The 23,581-nt window shown below is 39.1% G+C and overlaps 1 protein-coding gene across 2 annotated transcripts in view; it reads left to right on the top strand.

Annotated features, from left to right (window-relative positions):
• ITGA9 (integrin subunit alpha 9) overlaps positions 1-23,581 on the top strand; it is a 226,264-nt gene that overhangs the window by 123,055 nt on the left and 79,628 nt on the right. For both annotated transcript variants that reach the window (XM_082045318.1, XM_082045319.1), the window contains exons 17-18: positions 7,336-7,412; positions 22,620-22,770. In XM_082045318.1, coding sequence (XP_081901444.1) covers positions 7,336-7,412; positions 22,620-22,770 — 228 coding nt within the window. The remainder of the gene's footprint in view (positions 1-7,335; positions 7,413-22,619; positions 22,771-23,581) is intronic.

Here is a 23,581-nt window from a genome sequence, read left to right as displayed (position 1 = left end):
TTATTGTCCAACTTCTTCATATTCCTGTTAAGAGTAGAGTAAAAACAACATAACTGAGAATGTGTAAGACATGGCTTAATCCCCAGGTTTAGGTCTCATGGTCTTCCTAAAGAACAATAGCCAATATAATATGCTAATATACACAGAGATATATAGACGTTCATCTGTTGGCTGTGCATATGTGCCAGGGGAGTGTCAGACTACAGCTTGATCCTGTCTTAGGTGGGAGGACGTGAACTGTCTGATTTAGTTTAAAGGTTCTTCAAATAAATAAATAGAGGGAGATGATCACATAGGCATTTGCAAACTGAACCCTAACTTAAAAATCCAATTGGGTAATTTCTGCAGTTCAGCATAACAGCATGCATTTCATTTCCAAAGCACTCTGTGGATGGAGAATTGTAAGTGTTAAAAAGAGGGAGTTCTTGCTTATGTGTGGAGCTATAAAAGAAAATTGTAATATACTCAAAAAAACAGAGGCAGGTGACAGCCTTCAGGAAGCCAGGCTTCATTAGCTCTGATCAGCGGTTATATGAAGGATTAGTAGAGCTTAACTGGAATACCTAATACCTTGAGAGGAGATAATACGATAGTATTAGTTCATTCAGTTCAGAGTACCTCTGCCACAAAATCCTTGTCCATTCAAACTAGCATTCATACATACAAACCCACAGATAGATGATAGGAGAGGACTTTCACATATCCTTGGGGGGGTCTAAATGAGTTAAAGGTAGACATAAATTATGTATGTGATGCTTTGAAGATTTTTTTTTTTTCCTTTCTAACTGACAAAACAGCTGTCACATCTGTTTTTCATTTCTAGTTGTTAATATGCTTTTATAATTCTAATTACACAATCGTGTGATGAGTAACAAAGGTTTTGACTCTTATGTTAAAATGTTTAAGTATGAAAGCGTCTTGAGTAAAAAAGATTCATCTTACATGGTTCCAATTTAAGTAGTAGAAATAAGAAGGTTTAGAGTAGAAAATGTTCTCGAATATCATTAAAGAACCCTCCTGAGATTTTATAATTGAATTATTCTGTAGTCATCCAAAATAAATGGAAGACCATTTAAGACAAGACAGGAAAATATATTGAGAAACGTGCTGCAGAAATCAATCCTATAATGGCATAGGGAGACGGGACAATTAACCCCATAGGTCCTTCCCATCTATTGTTCTATGAATTTATAAGGTCTGAAGTCTTGGAAAATGAGAACACTATTTGGATCATTTGAACTGTTAATGATTCAAAAAAGAAAAAATTGCCTCAGCCTGAAAAATGAGTTAGTCAGACTAGAAATCTAATAAAGCTCTGAAGGGCTGGGGATATATTTCTATTGCCACCAATTGTAATTCTTCACCCCAGGAGAACATGAGGACAAAGATTGCATTGTTAAACCCACTTACTGCTGTGAGGAATAACTAATACATATGTTTATTAATTTATGCTTGCCTTCAATAGCTAGCAGGTTTCTTGCCTGAAGCTGATTTCATTTGGGAGTTGTGTTCCTCTTATGTTCAAATGTCCTCTCTGCTTTTTAGCTTGGTGCTCCAGCCTGGTTTTTAACACTTTCTGAAAGCAGGTTGCAGCTGAAATAGGGGAGAAGTGATTGAGTTTGGCCTTAGATGGCTTGACAAGTGGCAACATGCTAGTCATGAGCTGTAGGACCGGAGTCTTCCACCTCAGTAGAGTGGATGAATTCCTCTGTGGCCTTCCCCAGCTGGAGGAGTTTGACTTGTGTGGTTGCACCCCTACTAGTGTAGCAGAATAATTATTACTGGCCAATTTCTGTTTTCTTATACTAATGCACTGTAAATGAACATCTGTTTCCTTTGCATGAAGACATGCTCTGATGAAGTCTACATGGAGCTGAGGGAGCTTGCTAGCTAACCTTGGTCCCCTGCACCATGCAGTACTGGCACGGCCCTTTGGTTTCATAGTAGGATTCTGTTGAATGCTTATCGTTCCCTTGGTATTTCTGCTTCTGTCATGTGTTCAGTCTGCCACTCACTAGGGGCATTGTGGAAATCATGCATTCTTATTTTAGCCAGCACATCTGATGAAATCCTGGAAAGTTTTCCACAACAGTAATTGCTTTTCTAGTGGGAATTTAAATCGACCATTTTGCACTTGGCCTCAGCTGGATACATGAATGGACCATTTCCATGAGTACTGTAGTGAAGCATAGGATGTCTGAGGAGAGTCAGTCACTATTTCTTTTTTTGTGATCAATAGATCTGTAGGTAATAGCTTTATTTTGCAGGCAATTTGAAAATTTAAATACAAAATAAATAAAGGTCTAAAATCAAGCTCCTGTATTACATTTAGGCACATTAATATCTAAGTTCTTTGATTTGTAAAGCTATAAACCAGGAAATATTTCATAGAAAAGGCAGTGAGATTTGCTTACAGCTCAGTACTTTTGAAAATTGGGTCACATCGTGGTCCCTAAATAAGGACCCAGGAACCTAGCCTCACCAGATAACATGGTCATAGCCATATGGCATCAAGATCTAAAAAGTAAAGAATTATTAGACTAACAAACCTATCCTCAATCCTTTAAATAGAATTGCTTTTGTGTTATTACCATGATCTAATTGCTAAGTCATCCCTGTACATACCATAGGGTATGGTGACAATTTACAGCAAATCCATGTAGAGGTTGGAACACTGTATTCTTAACCCAGATTATTTTGCATAACCCAGGTTATCCTGCTGAAGCACATGGCACAGTTTATGAAGTTAAAGGGATGGATCCTCAGTTACTGAAGGCCAGCTCTGCTACCTCCTAACTGGTGCTATCTGAACCTTTTGTAGACTGATGTGTGAGGAGTGTTTAAAGGCCTGATGCAGAGTAAATCACTGTTCTCTTATCCAGACCATGAACTGACATGTTTTCAAGGGTTCTTCTGAGAATCCAATTTCTTCCCTTTCTCTTCAAACATTGTCCTTCAGCTGTTGCTTTCCCTTTTCTGTGAAAGGATGGGCACAACTCTTACTGGTACACACTACTGGCAGCTTGAAGTCTTGATTTTACGTTTTGGCTACAACCTGAAATTTCCATGTACTTCCCTGAATTTTGAGATGTTGAATGTCTTGAAATACTTTTTTTTTTCTTTGTTTATTGGATGTTTTCCAGTATATTCTGTGGGCAGGAGTGCCATAAACAGATTTCTTCAGTTTTCTCTCTTTCTCATTCTCTTCCCTACTCTCAGAAACATACATGCCTTTAATTTTAGATGGGCATTGAAAGTAAGTAAAGCGATTTAATGAGCCAGGTTTGAAATCCTAGATGACCTTCCCCTGAGTGGAGAACTCTGGCCATTAGGCAGAAACCAGATTCATTGTTGCTGATTTTTAGCTCCTATCAGCATTCCTTAGCAGTCTAACATCAACAGGAAGTAAAGGGACAATATCTTCATACTCAGTAGCCTTGTGCTTAGGATGTTTTAGACTGCAGGAACTAGGGATTCATCATCCTTCTACATCCCAAGGCGGAGGATTGCATATTTTTACTCCTGGCCTTTACTACAAAATGTGGAATTCAATCCACTCTTCAAGAGGCAAGAGTGGGTGCAGAGGTACTTGCTTTGAGGCCCTGATCTGAATGCCTGTCTAGACAGATCTCTTTACTTGTCAGCTGGCTCTAGGTCTCTCCTTACTGTACATTTAATTGTGTACAGATGTGAATATTCACATTATAAAGATATAATGAGTATATCTTAATGCAGGCTTTTTACTTACCCTCTGGAGGACATGGGCATCATCCATCTCTGGTAGCCTTTCAGGATATATCTGCCATTATTCCTTGACCTCCCAAGAAGCATCATCTTTTCCACCCAGAAAAGCTGCTACGCAGAATTTAAGGAAATTGTGTTTATCTGGGAAGTTGGGTGACCTGGTAGGAACAGCTGTGGAGCAATTCCCTATTTCTGCTGGGGTCTGTGCAGCAGGGGAGAGCACAGAGTGAAGTTGCAGACCCTGGAAATACATTATTTGCTCTGTGCATTGCTGTAGATCTGGTGATTGCAGGAAGTCTGAAAGACTCACTGTGCATGTGCTTTACATTATCCTTGTGCTTGTACAGTAAAGGTGTCCTAGAAACACTGATGTTATCCTGTCCTGCCACTGAGCACACAAATACCTGTTTCTCTCCTGGAAATGCCAGACAGAAATGCAGTGTCCTTGAGATAAGAAATGCAGCTGTATTTCTAATTCAGGACAAATTTTGCCCCCTTTTCCCCATCCCCCTCCCCTGGGTTTAAATTTTCTTGAGTGTATTTCATACGTAGAGAAGCTTCCTGACAATCTCTGATGTATGTAACCAAAACTGAGAGGTACTTAGTACAATCTAAGTGGAATCCGGTAACAATTGAACTCTGGTAAAACCACTGTTCAGAATTGTTTCTCTTCACTTGGACTACTAGTAACTGCAAAGATTATTAAATTTTTCCACAGCGCAACGATTTTTTTTTTTTTTTTTTTTTTTTGTACTATCTCCGTTTTTCCAGTTCTTCATAAGACATATACAGCCCACTGGTTACCTTGTTCAACACTTTTAATATGTGAAGAGCCCTACAAATCCCTAAAACTGGTATTGTAAAGCTGAAATCGCTTTAAAGATTGCTTATAGTTAAAATTAATGATTATATTGTAGTAGGGCCTGTGCATATCCCAGGAATGGTATCCTGCTCTAACAACATGCAGTGTTGAGTTAGGTACAGTTTCTAGCCAAAAGAAATCACAGCCCAAGTAGACCAAGTAAGGGCACAGTAGCAATATATAAGCAGTGTTCACAAATGTTATGATGACATACAGTGTGTTTACTCCTTAATTCTTCAGGAGCAATTTGAACAGGCAGGAATTAGTAAATTGGAAAGGCAGAACAACTAACAGGCTGGGGAGGGGTAGGCTCAAGATAGCAGAGAAGAAAATGGAGGAAGGAGATTGACTGTGAGAAGCTACAGGGTTGAAGCTCTTGCAGGCACACAAAACAGGGGAGGTGGAATAGAGTCATGGCAACCTACATCCAGACTTTCCAGGGAAAATAGTAGAAAATAGCAAAATAATCCATAGGTGGTGTTAGCCTGTGATGGAAGTGGGCTGCTGAACCAACTGTGTCTGCATCGGTATGTCCTAGCATCTGGCTGGACCCTTCTCCCCCCAAACCTGAATGCATTTGAGATCCTCTACAGAAACAAAAGGTTCACTCCTACACAGTTATGGATCTGGGTACTCATCATCCTTATTTCTTTTTCACATCCCAGTGCTGTGAAGGAATTTGAGTTTCTATGACATAACAAAATACTCCTATGTATTTCAAAGTAGCTTGCTGTCCAGTGCATGATATGTTGGAAGAGATACATGCTCAGTAGTTTTAGAAAATGAGGTGTTTGTTCATTCCTTCTGAAGAATGGCAATTATAGATTTAGTAACAAAATTCCAGAATTATTATGTAGTTACTTAGATGTATTTACAGTACTTTGTTCTTTTAAACATGCAGGTCGTATTTTTGATCACTCTGTTCACTTTGCCAAGATTTTTGCAATGCAAATAGGGAAACTGTCAGGCAAGAATATTTTTACAGTTTCTTTTTCTTTCTCTTCTGAAGGTCAAACAGTCTTTCCTATATATAGCTACTATAGTGGTTGAAGGTTAATTCTGAGGACTTTTGAGACTATACCTTTGAAATGTGCAATGTTTTTAGAGGGATTCCTTATGCTGGTTCCTCTCTCAGGGTTATCGTGATTCTTTTCCTTTGGTATGGTAGTCTTTATTAAGGAGAAAGGGTAAGTATAGGCAGTAATTTCCACTTTTGAGATTCTGAGAAAGCAAAAGGTGAGAAATGTAAGGGCAGAGTAAATATCCCCAAATGACCTGGCTACCTCCCATCTATCTTTGCTCTTCTTTCCTTTTGCTACTTAGTACAACCTACACCACAGTTTGGTGTCTGCTAGTCCAATACTGTTAAAATTGACTTCATAAAGGTCCACTCCTTTTTGGAGAGCTCTGACAATACAGAAAAAGGAGAGCAACCTGCAGCCTTAGCCAAGAGTCTTCCTGGAGAGACAAGGCCTAGAAATCTCCATGCCCTCTGGGCTTAAGATTCAAAGTCTTTCTCCAATCCCAATACAGTTGGGCAGAGCTCTTAAAAAATGAATTAACTCTGTGTCGTCGTCTTTTTTTTTTTTTTTTTTTTTTTTCCCCTCATCCCAAGCCTCTTCATCCCTATCTGACCATTATCTGTGTCCTGCACAGGTTTGTTCTGTCTTTGCATTTGTGATTGAAATATTTACTTTGGTAATAAGTCTTGGAGCCAAGCTTGTAGAAAGAAATATTGCATATTAAAGGAAGAGATCAGTGATTGTCAGGCTTCCTAGCTGAACAGTGTTGGCAACCCTCATTTTGGATATTTGTCCTTTGAATATTTGATAAGCTGAAGAGCATTACAGCTATGAAAGAATTAATCTTCCAGCCTGAAAAGTATTGGTCACTGTTGTCAACAGCAGGGGAAAGTAACCTTGATCTTAATGCCATTTGGGTTTCTTGGAGGCTATGAATGTATTCCTGCCCCCTTCTTTCACTCACTGATGGGTGCCTCGTTGAGCTATGACAAACTGCCAAAGAGATTTGTATAGGCTCCCAAACTTCTCACGTATTGCCCTTCTTTCTGCCGCTTAAATAGCATACCTGTGGCTGATGGTATGTCATCCTTTTGCAGTTCCTAGTTCTATCAATCTGTTAAATTTCCTAAATAATAGTCTTTACTAGTGTTTACAAGACTGACAGTGTTACCATTATTTGAGGTTATCACTGGTATATAACAGTCCTTGTAAATTATTTTGCTTGCAAATCTAAAAAAAAAAAAAAAGTTTTTAAAAATAAAAAAGTTTAATTGCTTTTCTTTATTATAGACTACTGAATATCATGGGGCACATGATTTCCTTACTTGCAATTCTTAGGACTGAAAATAGTTCCATAAATAGTCTATTTTCTGTTTCATTTTCATGCACATGTGTTGGGAAGAGAAATAAGAGTGCCAGAAATATTGTGTGAGCAGTTATTCTTGTCAGATGAGAAGTGGGAATGGACTGAGGAAAACCTCTGAGAGAATCTGGTTTTGGTAAAACTTCTTGTTCAGTTAGAAGAGAATAAAAATGGTTCTGATAAGAATGAGATTTGCCTGCCCGTGAATTTCCTTAACACTCACATCATATATTTCTGTATCACAGATTTTGGTTTTCTTTTATTTCATCCAAGCCTGTTCCTTCTTTGAATTTTGATTTTACTCTTTTCATGCTGTAACAGTTCTTTTTCTCTGTTTTTCACAGACTGTTTTTGAGAGGAACTGTCAATCTGATGACTGTGCTGCTGATTTAAAACTTCAGGGTAAATTATTGCTGTCTAGGTGAGTAAGTGAACTCCTTTTTTTTCTTTTTCTTTCTTACATATGGGTATGCCATTCGTTTTATGTTAGATGACATTAAAATATCCAAATACGCACACAAACATTCTATATCCGGACTAGGAGAATGATGACAGTGATACCATCATTAGTGCAGAAAGGTCTCAAGAATCTGAATTCCTGTGGCAGTGAGCTCTGTGCACATACAGGGCATGACACCTTCACCTTCCCAATCACAGTAGAAAAAAACTGGGCCAAAAATATAGCTCATCAGAGAGGGGCAGGGAGAGTAAAGATGCATGCCTAAATCAAGTACCAATATGGACCATGTAATTTTTCAAAGATAGTAAAATACTGTTTATGACATGATAGGACTAGAACTGCCTGCAGAAAGGCAGTTTTGTCCAGAAAAAATGTCACATGGAATGTTAATAAAAACACTCAGAACATGGCAAATTATCTTCTTCAAGTTATCTTTTTCTGTTTCTGAACTTGTATAGTTTTGCTAACTTTTCCTGAAATACTGCCCTCCTTTGTCTGATTCTTTTTGTTAGTAAGTTGGGATGGGATGTCTGATTACACTTTCTTCTGGGATAATAAACCTCATCAAATAGACCAGAAGTAAGGTTTATGTTCTGTCCCTTGCGACTGGTGATCCTAGGAAAATGCCTATTGTTTTGCCAGGATGTAGTTATTCAATTTTGGGATAAATCAGGCTAAAGGTGAACTTCACACATCACTTCTGTTTCCTTTTTTTGAGCGTTTTTAGCACATTTTTAGAGGTGGAAGTGCTGATGCAAGTTATTTAATTGTGTACCAGAGGTTTGCTGTTTGATGGAGATGCTTTCTGTGAAATGCTTTGCTTTCAGGTCAGCAAATAGGGGGGAAGATACTCCCCTGCTTGAGAAGAGGGGTTGGAAAAAAAAATGAGATAGTAATAGTCAGGAGATATGCACACATTTTATGTAAGTCTACAGCATGCTGTAACTTGGAGATGAAACTGAACCAGAGTCAAATCTGAGAAGTTATGGACTTCTCCAGACACGACTGAAGTCCACAGGAATGTTTCAGGGGATTGGCTGGGAACCGGGTTAGATCTCAGGTTGCTGAGTCTGAGCTTTGGCTGCAATTAGTCTGGATTCTTTTGACCTTTTGCTTGATCTTCATGGTGAGCAAAATCTGTTAAGAACTGAAAACATGTTTGTGCAGACTAGGGAAGCCAGTGAGGGATTTGATCTTTCAGTTGAGGAATAATCAATAAAAAGCAAGAGACAAGTCCTAAAGTCTTGTCAGTCACTGTATACTAATCACAGCAGTAAGAGCTGTATTCACAAATGGAATATTAGACCGTTTATTTTTACGTCTGTTATTTATGTTATCTTGGCAATTTAAAACCCACAACTGTCAAGAAAAGTTAGGATATTCAAATACAGTTTCTATGTTTGTATAGCAAAATGTTGAACAAATGCTCTCAAGTTATCTTTATCTAGTGATATGCTGAAGTTCTTTCTGAGATAAACAGGATATTGTCAAATCCATCACACCTGCACAGAATGAGTTTTCTTTAGCTAAAGGGCTGTGTAAGCTTCAGTTATTAAGAAACATAACACAATGGCTATCTCTAAAGAAAACTATTATTATTATTATTATTGCACATAAGACTACAAAAACATGCTATGGACTCTGATTTTAGAGAAGTGCCTGTCTTCAAGAATATGGTAATTTTTCCAGCACCATATGTTTTATGTTTCATGCTAAAGAATTGTATCAGCAGTTTCTCCACGTTATTCACATAAATATGCTAAGCCTGTGTACAAAACTTTTTTTTTTTTTTGAAAGAACAGAAAAGATGACTCAGTACTATTTGCACTAAACAACTGACTTCATTGTTAGCAAGGTTATGGCAATGCTTTGTCTAAATAATCATGTCTGACTAAATTTGGTGGACTTATTGTTGGAAAGAATGCAATTAATGACACACAGATACAGTGGATTGAAATAAACAGGATGTTTATGGGAAGGCAGTGGTAAAAAGCTGCAGCAGGTCTGAGAGACAGCACTTAAAGATGTCATTGGACAGGTGGATAGGCTGATCTGGTTAAGATCATCTCCCTGGGCTTGCCAAAGACTTTTATTAAGATTTCTCACCAAAGGTTCACAAAGAAAGTAAGCTACCCAGTTCTGAGAGGAGTGGCGCCTGAGCATTACTACCTAATTAAAAGATAGTCAACAGAGATGAGTAAATAGTTTGTTTTCCTAGAGGAGAAAACTCCACAAGTGCTTGTGCTGGGGCTAATAGTAATCAGCATATTCATAGATGATCAAGGAAATAATCAGCTAAAAAGAAGTAGAAAGGTGATAAAATCTGTTACTCATACTCAACTATTTAGAGCACTGAGAAGGAACAAACAAGGAGGTATGTTTTCATGAAATGTGTGATTGACCTGTGGATTTTACTGCTGGGGATGTTATAAATGCTGAGAGTTTACATGGTGGAGAAATCGCAGATATGTATGCTGGAAGCTGCAGAAATACATCAGCAAAGTAACACTCTGTGGTTGCCTTGTTCTTCCATTGGCCTCTTGCTTTTAGACATCATTGGATACAGGGCCAGACAGCTTGGTCTGACTGTTCTTGCTACAAATTCATGGAAAGTGTGTATGTTAAAGCCAAAAGCTATGCATATTGTGCTGTGTATATTGTAAGGTATCGTTTTGTCCGTCACTATATATAATGTGCTTTCTAACATGTGCTGCTAGAGCATATGTGTGCATAGGAAGTTATCTCAGATTACATTATCATCGAGAGAATTGTTTGTTGAGGTCATTCTTATGAGCTTAGGAACTGCCCAAGCTATTCTGGTTTAGAGTTCACCTGGCATGCATTTGAATCACTAGAATTACCCAGTTAAGAGATTGCATCCAGCTTTGAAGATGCCAAACACACATACCCAATGACTAATAGAAAAACCAGCCCATGCTGGCAAGAGCAAACCAGGTCTGCTCTGATTTTGCTTTTCTTGGGATCCTCCTTCTCTTCTGAAAACGTATTCATGTGCCCTTACATTGGAAGCACTGCACTTACATAAATAACAAATAGCCTGGGATGTTAACACCTGGTCTAGGAAATGACATAATATATGGCCGTTTATCCAAAATGCCTGAACCAAGCAAATCCTCATGTGTAAGTTAGAAACTTCATTGCCATTCTGACCAGATATTATTGGGTTTGTCGTGTTATTTCCTGTTGTCAAGGTGCTGCTGCATGTGGAAACAGTGCTGCTTGGCAAGCTGAAACCCTCCACCGTGCAGCTGGAGATGAGGGAAGGGTTGGACTGCTTTAAAGTGGGTGATGACAAAAAAGTTTGAAGCCTTCTGACTCTGTCTGGAAGCTCTCTGGGTGGGTGGAATGTGGTGGTGATTCTTGTATTTTGTTTTTTTTTAATACTTCTGTTATAGTGAAATGTGCCCTTGGAGACTTGGGCTGAAGACCAGGGTAACATGCTTTACCGGAGTGATGCAGAGTTAGAAAGCATTTATTCTGGAGACAAAAAGGCTTGTTTTCAGATAACAGATTAATCTCTAAGTCTTGTGCACCTTCATTAGCATCAGTTTGTATGTAAACCCATTCTCATTTTATGTAGGGACAGCAGAATGAAAGACCTAAACTCTTCCTGCTTGTGGCAGATGGCATCACAGGCAAGAGTCGTGGACTGTGGCTTGGCAGGTTCAGACCAGAGATCTGGAAAAACCTTCTTGCATAGGCAATTTGTGCTGCAGAGGGATTAAGTGTGCAGAAACGGTGTGCTCTGTTATCATGGGTTTCAGGACTTGGCTAGATAAGGCCCCAGCTGACCTCTTCCGTTGTTGGCAATAGTCCTGTCTCAAGAAGGATGAGGATGAATTGTGTGACCTCTGTACATCCCTTCTAACCAACTGTTCTGGAGTTTTCTGACTCATCTTTAGGTAAATCTTCTCTGTAACCTGAGCAAAATTGCCTCAACAAATATTAGCTCTTTGCCAACATGGAAACACCTGCCTAGGATGGTTATGGGCGTCTTCCAGTTCTGTGGCTGGAAATCTGCCTGTGGGATACCTCGCCTCTGCCAGCGAGAACATGCATCATGAGAGGGGACAGTAATATCGAAGGTTGGACCTAGCTAAGCAAACGGTGCTGATTAAATTTTCTAGGGCAAATGTCGTGAGGTAGTTTGTAGAAACAACTGCAATGGTGTGTGCTAGCATTGCCACAGACGGTCCATTAGTGGCTGGCCTGGAGTTATTTGTAGGGGTGTTGTTAGCTTAAAAACTACAGGTGGCAATTTAAGACTAGGGAAAAGGAAGCCGTGGAGTGAGTGTGCTGGTGGCTTGGTGAAGACAGCGCTGGGAAAGGCTGGAGGAGCAGAAGAGAGGTGTTTTGTCTTTCCAGTCGTGACTGTTTTCAAATCAATTTTTCTCGAAGAATAAACATGTGAGCACAGAGCAGCACAGAGCAGACAACCTGCTCATTGCCTCCCCTTTAAAGAGTCTCCAGCAGTAAATCTTGCAGCTGTCACAGGAGATAGCAAAATCTGGCCTTGTCCATGCAGTAATACGCCATGTTGGGGGAAGGGAGAGAGATTTCTAAAGGAAGAGGCTTAAAAACATCTTAATGTAATGAAGATATTTATGCATTGCGTATGGGTAACTTTAGTGGCACAGCCTAAAAACACAAGAGAAATAGGAAGACTATTTTGCAATCAATATACTTTATTTTATAGCCACAGCTTTAGAACAGCAATAGGAAACCAGTTTTCCTTTCCAGCAACCCAGTACTGAAAAGAAAAATGCAATCAGAGTGCTCTGTTAGCTATTATTTTCAAATATTGTGTAATATTAAATATATATTTATTACATATCATGCTTGACTAGACTGTCTCACTCTGTTTTCTCAGCACAGCAAACGTCTTTTCCATCACATGTCTGCAGCAAATGGTACATTTTTTATTGAGCCTCTTTGTATCTACTTGTTTAGAAGCTGAACTGCATCTGTTTCCTCAAGATGTGTTGGGGGAAATTCTGAAGTGCTTGTTCTGTAGAAGAGTAGACCTCCCTAGCCTTTAAAATCTGCTAATCCACTCCTCTGGTACTTTGTATGGGAGAAAAGCAATCTGGTCTTTTAAGAAGAACCTGAAAATGCTGAGGGAGCATCTTGTATGACATAGCAAGGCAGATTCAGGATGTGATGCCTGTCCCTCTGATTGGCATTCTGCAAAAGCAATGGTAGATCTCAGGTCCTGTTTAGGCCGTAGTGAGAGCCAAGTGAAAACCACGGAGAAGACATTTAAGTAACAGCGAGGGTGTTTGAAACAACAGACTTTCTTCCAGCTACAATAAACAAACCTGCTAAAAACACCAGAGTAGAATGGGTGGTAGCTTCCCTGCAAGATGCAGCTAGGGAGGAAATCCTGTATGGCTGTGTAAATATACTGACAGCCCATGTGTTGCAATGAATAGAGCAGCTTCACCAAAAACAAACAGTTCAAGAAGAAAGATGATGTTGCGGTATGTCATGTAGCTGCTGTGTTCCAGAGTGAGCCGTATGCATGGCATGTGAATCAGGTTGTAACCACAAGACTATGAGCCCCCTTGGACAGAAAATGTTGTAATAAATACTGCTGTAATAAATATTCTAGCAACAGAAAATGCTGTAATAAATATTGCTTTTCCTCAGAAGGTTCCAGGAGGAAGTCTGTCTTCCATATATTTTTGTGACATGACGTTACCCTTCATCTGTCATTAGAAACAGAATTACTCACCCATTGGAGTGCTTCTGCCTGTATGTTTGGCTGTTTGGAATAAGCATCTTGCTTTTCTGTGTTGGTTTAGAGCATCCTTAATGGCCACAACTGATTAGACTCAAATTTATGTTCTTCCCCTGCAGACTGGCTGGGGTTCCCATATATACTGCTGCAAATGGTTTATTTTGGAAATGTGAAATTGGAAGCAAAAGTCATAGAAAGCCAATGCGGTGACAGGTGGATTTTTGCAGAGAATTTTAAGGTTTTTCCAAATAGTGAGGTTTTTTTCAGTTAGAGTCAATGCTCTCAACAGTTCTTTTGTGAAATGGTTTGTTTGAGAAATGCCTTTTTCCAGTTGAAAGGTCAAGTTTGTGACTTGGACCATTTCTGCTGTTGTTAGTCCCTCTGGAATTAACCAGAGAATGGGCAGAACCCTGGTCTGTCAAAAATTTCATTGAGTTTAAAATGTTTCCATTTTAATGAAATGATAATTTATGAAGAAAAAGTATTTTCTGGATACCTTCTGATCATCCCCACAGAAGGTCTTGTGTTTTGGTGTTTTGTTTTTTGTTTTTTTTTTTTTCCAAATAAATTCCTTCTGTGACTTACTAAGAGATTAACATGTTTTCTGCCAATACTCCCTTTGTTTCTGTGATCTATTTTGCCTTATGCATGGCTGTCTTGATATGCAGGTAAATGCAAATCTAAACCTCTAATTTGATAGGCAAGTAAATGATTTGATGTGATCTTTTAAGATGTAATCTCAAAGTACCTAACCCAGACCTCACTGAAAGGGCAATGGAGAGTGTGCATTACCACCCCATGGCCCCCCAGCCCTTAAGCCTGCACCTCTGAAGTTTATAAGCATATTGTTTGTATTAATGAAGAAAGAATAATTTCACATAGGTGACTAGCTATACAACTGCAAACCTGATTATTTTGTAAGTGCTGTGTATCAATGCAACAAAGAATATGCTCATAGACATATTAAAATCAGTGGAGGAACTCCCTCTGGTTCATTGGGCACATCATCAGACATTAGGCACCTGGATTTGAAAAATGAACCTCAGCAGTTTCATATTGACTTGTCAAATTATTACAGAACCTGAGCTGAAGGAATCCAGAAATAGTAGATAAAAACGTGTTATGACAGCTTTGTCCAATTTGCTTTTTACCAGCATAAGATGTAACAGCACAGAACATAGGTTAATGCAGTAACAGTGCAGAAAGGCAGTGTCTTCTGAAGGAAGGAGCAATAACATAAACTTTTGACCAGAAAGTTCAAAAAATTTTGAACTTTATCTCGTTAATATAGTTGTGTTTTATATATATTCAAAAAAAAAAAACAACCTAGAAGTTTTCACTGATCATAGACTTTTGCAGACTCATGGAGAAAAGCTACAAGCCTGTGGTTTAATGTGGGAAGCAAAGCTGTTTCATGAATTTGACCAGGCTCACGCCTCAGTACTTATCTTCCTTTGATCACACAACAGGGATTTGTTTCCAAAGAGGCCTCACGTTTCACGGCATGCCTGTTGCGGTTTTATGCCCTTGAAGTGCATCTTAACAAAACAGTTCTGATGAGGAAAAACAATATCCTTTCATTTGGAGCTTAATTACATGCTCTGATAATATCTATTTTCCCCTTCCTCTTCATTCATTGCAGATGAAGAATTTGTTTTCACTTATTTTATCTTTCATTGAACAAACACTTCTTTCCAAAATATTTTCAACATGCTGTTTACCCTAGACAGGCTACCCTAAATAGCTGAGCTGCTCAGATGGAGCTCATTTTCTGCTTTACAGCAAACAACCAAAGAAAAATGAGCAAATGCTATGGTTTAGCATATCTAGTGCTAGGAAAGTGGTCTTGAGCTTTCAGTTGAGACCTTGTGTGTATAAAGGTCTGTGTACCAACGTGGATAGTCCCAATTCCCGGGACACAAATATGGAGCCCTGACTGATTCCACTGCAATCTTGTGCTGCCTGCAGGTTACTTGGTCATACCCTAGCACTGTCCTAACTCAGTCTGCTAAAATACCAAAAAGAGTTGTTTCCAGGAAGGAAAGAATGACAAAACAGTGGAAAAATTGATAAAAGTAGATTGCTTTCTGTTTTCTCAAAAAGTCATGCTAAGTTTCACACTATGATTTAAGTGATTTCATAAATTATAGCGTAATGTTATTTCAAAGTAGTTTGCTGCACTGTAAAGGGTGCAATGAAAAAAAAAAGCCTATATCATTTAATATATATTAGTACATTTGTAATTCAATTTAGCCTTTTCAGTGAATCCAGGAAGCAGAATTCGAATTTCTAATTTATATTTACTTTTATTTGTCTTTTTTTTTCCTACAGACAGTTGCTAGTGTATTGAAATACTGCATTTGTGAGGCACATGGAAAACTTTGTGGTAGCTCATCCAGGATCAGATTTGCAGTTTCCTGAAAGGGCTTCCCAGCAATTAATCAGGAGGTAGTACAAGTTGCAATGGGAGCATCATCTCAGAAAAGAATGAATGTTTTCCCTTGTTGAGGGTGAATGCGGGTAAAAGAATGGTTTCTTGGTTCCATCTGGTTAGTTGCACTCAGAGCTTCATAAATCTCTCCCAAAATAAATAAGTCCAGTTTGATAGCAGGGGGCGGTCCTGTTCCTTTTGAACATATGGTGAGTGAGCCCATACAGATGGTAATAGAGCCATCAAGTGATGAGTGGTAACAAACCTCAGTAATCCACATCTCATACAGGAATACAGATTCCCAGTCTCTATCTTCTAATAACAGGCCACTGATGATCAGTCAGGGTTACTGTATAAGGTAGTCTTGTCATTTCTTAAATACTGGGTTTGTTTTGTAAGAATCACTTGACTATATCTATTGGAGTTGGATTTTGCTGGTGTGTGTTTGTTTTGGTGGGGGTTTTTGTTTGTTAGTTTTGGGATTTTGTGTGTGTGTGTGTGTGTGTGTGTGTGTGTGTGTTTGTTTGTTTTAAACTAGACCCTAAAGACATGTTCTTTCATATAATTTGAATTCTTTGCTGAACTAATGTATAACCTGGCCCTCCTTGTGAACATCCCAACATCAGTATTTTATGGACCTAAGATCGAGCCACTCTATTGTTTATTTCTTTAGCAACCAAAGTGTAAAGCTAACAAAACAAAAGCTTAACCTCAGGTAGTACTGTCATATATTAGTGGCCTCCAGAGGTGGAAGTTCTCAATACTGCACAGACCACAATGAAAAGCAGATGCACCATTGTTTTGTATTTGCAGAATACATCTTGGCTGATGCATACATGTGTGTGTGTGTATGTATGTGTACACGCATATGCATGTATTCTTTCTTGATGAAGCTACATGAACTTTTCCTTTAGTATGTCCTGCAGTTAAAAAGTCTGGTAAGGCTGAGGTTCTTCACAGGTCACTGGGTAAATCATCTTGCTGTTTCTGCATGAGCTATAGAGGAAGTGTGCTGATATGTGTACATGTTGCTTATCATGTTTGACATTTAGACATAACTTACTCCTGATGTGTAACACCTGCTACTGCAAAACAAATTTCCTAAAGTAACAAACCTGTACTGTTTCTAACGTTTCATCTCTGATCAAATGCTTTTTATTGACTGCTGAAAGTGACTGCTGGATAGGGTACTGGTCTTTTTCTCCCACATCAATGCTCAGCTGAGTATGCTTTTTAAAGTACATATTGCACCTCCATGTCCCAGGAATGGAACAAGCAATTGAAGCTGTCTAATAAGAGGAGATCTGTTTCTAAAGGCATGGTTTCTATGGTCAATACATGGTTTGTGTAATGACTTTGTTTCTCTAATTCCTACAAATAGTGTGTTAAAAAGTGCTACTGATTCTTCCTCAGATTTCAAGGGAAACATATGAGGTTTTGTGTGGATTGTTTTTTTTTGTTGTTGTTGTTGGTTGGTTTGTTTTGTTTTGTTTTCTTTTGCATTGGGCTGTTGCATGCAACTTTCACATGTGTGCCTGGTACCATTTATCTTTTGCATTTCTTTGTGCCGCTAGTAACTAGTTTTTCTTTGTGTTCCAACCATAGGATGCTGTCTTAAACACATGTGCAGGGATAACTTGTCCCAGGGGCACAATGCTATTGATTTCAAGGATGCTGCTTGTGGTTATAAAAGATGTTGTTTTGTATGTGTGTCTGCAAGGATGAAAGATTAGATTAGAACTTCAGTGGATGTTGTGCCTCATCTTGCTTTCATGTGACAGTTTCATAAACCAGAGTAAGTCTATTCAAACCAAAAGCTGCTCCCTGGAGTAAACACTGTGTGAAAACAGAGGCAGCTCTTTCCCCATTGATTCTTCAGTTCTGTTTGTAAAGGGTCTTCAACATCTGGGTACAATTGAAATTACTGATAGTAATAAAAGGCTCCAGATTTCTGTAAGCTGATAAGATAAAGGGGTGTTTTTATGTGGATGTTGTGCCCTGCCTTGTCCTTTTTACTTAAATGTTTGAAGGCATAGGTGGCTGGGGGTTAATTCTGTTGTGTAGTTATGGGGAATGAACTACATTTGGAGCAGTGAGGACAATTTCCAGAGAAGCTTTGAATGTATGGTAATTAGCTGTAACTAGAAATCACACTGTTATTTCAATACCATAATAAAGAGCAAAAAGGGTTTCCTAGAGTGGTTTTTGTCAGCTGCATTAATTTTTAAAATGAAAGTTTAGGAAAGATTGAAGAGTAATGGTCTTTGCCGTACTCCTGAATTGCGATATATACAGGAACTGAAGTGCTAGAGATGGCAGCTCTGCTCCAGAAGGGTACCAGCATGAGCAGTTTCACATCCTTGGCCCTGGATTCACTGCAGCAAGCATGTGTTTCTCATGGGATATTGGGTTCCTTGCCATGGGGAAACATTGGCACACTCTTAACTCAGTCTTCATAGGGAACAATATTGGTATGATGTTACTCCCAAACTGTGCTCTACCACCACAGAACCTAGGTTGACCACTCCTCAAATCATCTATTATGTTCTTCCCATCACCTCATGTTACTTACATGCTAGTTAGAGCACAATGGAAAGTTTCCACTTGAGAAACAGAAATAGAAGAGATCATGAATGAAATTATCTGATGGGCTCAGAGCTATTTTACCATAGCTGGCATAGTGCATCTTAGGCTGTGGTCATCACCTGCATGGGATGCCTTAGTGCCTTTGCTAGTGTAGCCTTCAGTGTGAGAGGGGAAGGCAGCAGGTCAGCTAATGCAGAATAAGCCATTATATCTTGAGTGTTTGGTTAAGTCCTTAAACTAACTGTGAACTTTGCAGAGATGAATGACCTTGAACGCACATGCAATGGCAAGACAGCGTAACCAAGTGGTGTGCAATCCAATAGCTTTGCCCCCTGTAGGGTTGTTTAAAATTTTTAGTTCATTTGGATTTGTTTATGGGGCTGCTACCTCTCAGTTTTGCGCTGAGACATAAATGATCCCAGATCATCAGATGAATGTTTCAGCTTTTTATCAGCCCTTTTGCAAAACCGCTTCCAAAGATCAGCTGACCCTGGAGCTGATGATAAAAGCCCAAGAAGAGAGATGTTTTAAGGGTTGATGTAAAGAGGTGGTGGTGACAAATTTAATTTTCAAGTAACTGTGAAGACCAACTGCAATGCTGTTTGGTCAAGGAACAGATCTGTTTGGATCTGTCACAGGACCAATGTTGCTGACTCACATCTTTTACTGATTTAAAAGAAAAAGGTGGGACTCCTATTTAAGGTCATCTGATGGACATGAGGGACAGATTAGACTTTACTCTGAAGCATTTATATCCACGTGCAGTGTAACTGACCCCAGCTATAGTTTCCACTGTCCATTGAGCAATAGCAGTGATTTATCCATGTAGGTGCTGATTTGCTGTAAGGAATGAAAACCTCTTAATAGAGAAGGGAAAATCAGTGACCTGGACTAACAGGATAAGTGTGACCCCATCACGTTCTTTGCCCTATGTATGATCTGTACAGGCTAGTGCAGGAAATAAGAAATATGTCCCTGAGTACCTTTTGGAATGCAGATTATGTCTCCCCTGACCCATGTTAAAAACACCAGTGTCATGGGGGGACGGGGAAATGAAAATTGCAGGTCTCTTCAATTTGCCCAGCTGGTCTTTCTTTCCTTGCTGGCCATAGTGCAATGATGTGACACCAGTATTAACAAAGAATGTTAAAGCATGCTGAAAGCATGCTGAAAAGATACTTGTTGTATTGTGGAACTTTAAAATTCAGTTTCCTTTTCTTAATCACTTAAGAGAAAAATGTTAAATATTTCTATTTATATTTGATGCGCAGTACCAGGGCCAGTAAATTCAAAACTGTGACAGAGTTTCTAAAAGTCAACTGTGTAGCATAGATCTGGAGCCTGATTTTCAGAATTGCTTGTTACCTGCAAGTCTGGGTCATGTGAATGAAAACTGCAGGTATTTAGTTCTTATAAATGTCAAATTTCTTTCCATGCACACATTGGTAGCTTGACCTCCTTCATGTGCCTGTACGTATGTGTGTGGAAATGTGATTGCCTATATATAATGTGTATATATGTCTACAGTCTACCCGGAACTTATACTCAGTTCACTGTTTGTGTGTGGTACTTGATGTAATGAAATGGTGTTCTGTCCATTTAGGTGAACATATCTTGGTACTTTTTCCTGTTATTTTTTTCCCCTTTTTTTGTGTCTGCTTTTATTTTTAGCCTCTATTCCTTGATGTGAGCAAGGTTACAAGGGCTGTGGTGAGAATGTTGGCAGCTTTATCATTCTCATCCAACAAAACATAAACTGAAAGCCATTGCTTGATTTCATTTTTTAAACTGTTTGACATACCTTGTCCAGATGAAGAGGTGGCTTTAGTCTGTTTTCATGTTCCTGGCAGGTGACAACACTTCTTTAGTTGAGATATTTTGACGTGGCAGCGGGGCTGCTTGCTGTGAGGCAGGCGCTGCAGGAGGATGGCACCGAGTAGGCAGCAGAGCTGGCCCAGCACCATCACGGGCTGTCTGTGCCCCATGACGTGACCCTCTTGAGCAGCAAACACAGGGCCTGGGAGCTCCCCTGTGAGCCAGGAGATTCCTAATCCTCACTGCAAGTGAACCTGATTCATTCCAGATGCACACGGATTTAATGACTCAGAAAGCTGCTCTCTTAAAATGGGATTTACAGCACAATCTCGCATAACCTTTCATAGGAAGACCTGAACTCCCCTGTCAGCCAAAAATCAATGAGGTTTTTCAGAGTTTATTAGTGTGAGAATTTTGTGTAGGAGCAACTACAGTGTGCTCTTAGAAAGCTGGTTTTGTTTCTCTGCTGAGGAAAATGTTATAAACGTCAGTTTGGTATGATGCCCTTTTGGCAGAGGAGTGATAGCATTAGAAAGGAATAACACAACCTAATGTTTATTTTGACATTTTTTTGTGAGGTTAGTTTTTAGGTTTATAGTTTTCATTCTGAGAGCTTTTTATTATTCAGTAGGAAGGAGAGTATTCTTGGTTGTCTTTATGTTAAATCTCAAAGTGCTGCTACTGTCAATTCAGAGAGGATAGTGTAGCGTGCATTACATTTAGTATCAACCCTGCATAAGATAAATATCTTGTAACGTTCCTTTCATTACTGAAGCGATACTTCCAGATTTTGTTAATGGATTTGATAGATGCTGATTAAGTTTTGAAGTGATTGCAAGAAGTGCGATTATAAAGTTTGTGAGAAGTAATTCACAGTAGTAAACGGTTGTTTAATGTCTTTGCTTCTAAATCTGTACTTTTGATTATTAGAAAATCCCAGCAGATCATTTAGTATCTTCATCATTTGTCTGCTTTTCAACAGTAAATGTTGAAGTTGGAGCCAAAAGTTTAAATGCTTTCAAGTACTCTTGAATAGTTGTGCCATTAATTTGATATGTAAGGAGTAACAATTCAAATTATTTGGGCCTTTCAAACTAGTTTTGCAGTTGATCCTGGGCTGTGTATGTTTTTGCAAGTGTTTATTTGTACTGATAGTTTACTATGAGAATTAACCATAATGTTTAGAAAAAGTATCCAATTATTGGTAGAATTGGTTGGTGTCTGCAGTTGATTGTAATTGTGAAAAAGCAGGCATATTTCCTTGAGACTTATATCTGCCTCACAAGAAGGTATCATTGAACTGTAAGCCAATTTTGGGCTTAATAAATGAAGTTCATCATAAATTAAGTAACTGCAGGACACAAATATGTTATAAATATCATCTTTGTTACAAGGAAAATTTAAACTAAAGCCTAGCCTAGACCATCTTGCCCTGAACTTCTTCCTCACCAGAAACCCATGTCTAGAAATTCCATGGCAAATGCAAGCAGATGGAGCCCAGTGAGCTCTACCTCTGGAGGTCTGGTTATGGCTGTGGATGGCAGAAGATGCTGAAGGGTTTGTAAGCTTGCAAGGCTGGAAGAGGAGACCTGGCTGCGGTAGAGGGACAGACTGCCTTTAAACGTGGGTTTCATCCTGCACCCCTGCATTTTCAGAGAGCTGCTGCATCCGCAGCACAGCCATTCCCTTCATGGAAAGTGGGTGAATGAAAGACAGCTTTGTCCACTATAAAATTCTCTGTGGTGTTGCGTGCTGCTGCATGCAGGTGTGTCATGCAACAGTGTCTGGCAGGCTGGGTATTGTGAGGGTATGTTTCCTCAGAGGTTCCTTCTGGTTGTCATACTGGCTGTGCCTCAGAGGAAATAATTTGGAGCATCTCTCTGCTGTGGCTGGAGGTCTCTGCCCTTTTCTGACCAGCTACTCAGTGTTTTCCCTGTGACACTGTCTCTGTTTCTCTGAAATGTATGAATGGTCTTAGATTCCAGTCATAATAACTGTATCCAGTTTGATATTTTTTGGTTATTTTTGCATATTTTTACATTCACACCTAGTATATTTCAGACCACCTTTACTGCACTTTTAGTTCCCAGACCCGCAGATCTGTGCATTGATATTATATTTTCCTTTAGCCTTCATTCTTCTTTGTTAGCATATCTTCTGGACAGACTAGTATGATTAATTGTATACCAAATAATGAATGTGTGTATATGAGTATTTATATTTCACTCTGTATGTGCATGTCTGTGTTTGTGTTTGTAATCTGTGATGCCTTACTACAATAGTGTATTAAGTCATTATGTAGATTTTTTTTTTTTTTTAATTCAGCCATTCCCTTGGTATTCCACTTACAGAAGATGACTCTATTGTGTTAGGTCTGGTATAAACATACAAGGAAATGTCTGTCACATTCAGTGATTATAATTTTCATACATTTTTCCATTTATACGTGTTCCTGAATTACCGACTACTGAGCTTTTAAGCAGTTGAGTTGTGACACTTCCATAGCAGGAATAAAGAACAACCGGAGTGTAAAGGTTGCCCAGAGTTAAACCAATGTAATTGTTTCTGCCTACAGTGTTGACGACCGAACTGCCTACCTGGCTCTGGGAGCGGTGAGGAACATCTCACTTAACATTTCCATCTCTAATGTCGGGGATGATGCCTATGACACCAATGTTTTCTTCAATTTTTCTGGAGAGCTCTTCTTCATCAAAATGTGGCAAAAGGTAAGAAAAGCCAATCTCACTGTGAGCAAGTCTTTTAACTTTAAACCAATTCAGTTGCAAGATGTAGGGACAGCGGGTGACCTGGTCCACACCGCTGGGACATTCAGAAGTTATTTCTGGTTATGCTGGGCTTGTGTTTTTTCCAGGCTCTTTACTGAGTTTTTTTCTTTTGTGGGTTAGATCAGTGTAAGTTACACACCTTGTGTTTCTGTAGAAGACACAGCACTGTTGTTTGGGGTCCACTAGTGAAAAAGAGAGTTTGGTTGAGGTATTAAGGTAACAAGACTTAGAGGGAGACTGGTACCCTGCGGGTTTCTAAACCAAATGATGCTGAAATACAAAGGGTACCTCTAGTTTGAGTGGTGGCACCCCGCACTCAGCAATCCTAGTTATCTCCTGACCTGGGCTCCTAGGTTTTTCTCCTTGTTGAAACTGAGATACAAGGCTGTTCTTTGCTTATGTCCTGGTGCAAGCTTGGGTTGTGGCCAGGGCATATCGCTAGACCCAAGAGCTCAAAAGTGCTTTTGATTTCACCCGCATGGAGTCAGGTGAATATTTTGAGCTTTAGTCTACTTACATTTAAATACTCAGATGTTTTCATTAGCATGAGTTCATTTAGAGATAAAGTTGTTGAAATACAAACACTGAATCGAGCTTTTTACAAACTGATATCCAAAAACAAGTCTGAGTGTGGGTAATGTGAAAATAATTGTGTAAAATGGGAGGTGTACAATAATAACAACATTCTGTGTGTTCCTGCTTTTCACAGTTGTTTGTCTCTCTGCTAGAGCTTTGCTTTGTAAGCTGTAAG

The sequence above is a fragment of the Streptopelia decaocto genome (assembly GCF_964273445.1).
Source record: "Streptopelia decaocto genome assembly, chromosome: 2".
In the NCBI taxonomy this organism is placed as follows: Eukaryota; Metazoa; Chordata; class Aves; order Columbiformes; family Columbidae; genus Streptopelia; species Streptopelia decaocto.
Note: the sequence above shows the minus strand (reverse complement) of the source record. Positions and strands in the feature narration are given on the sequence as shown.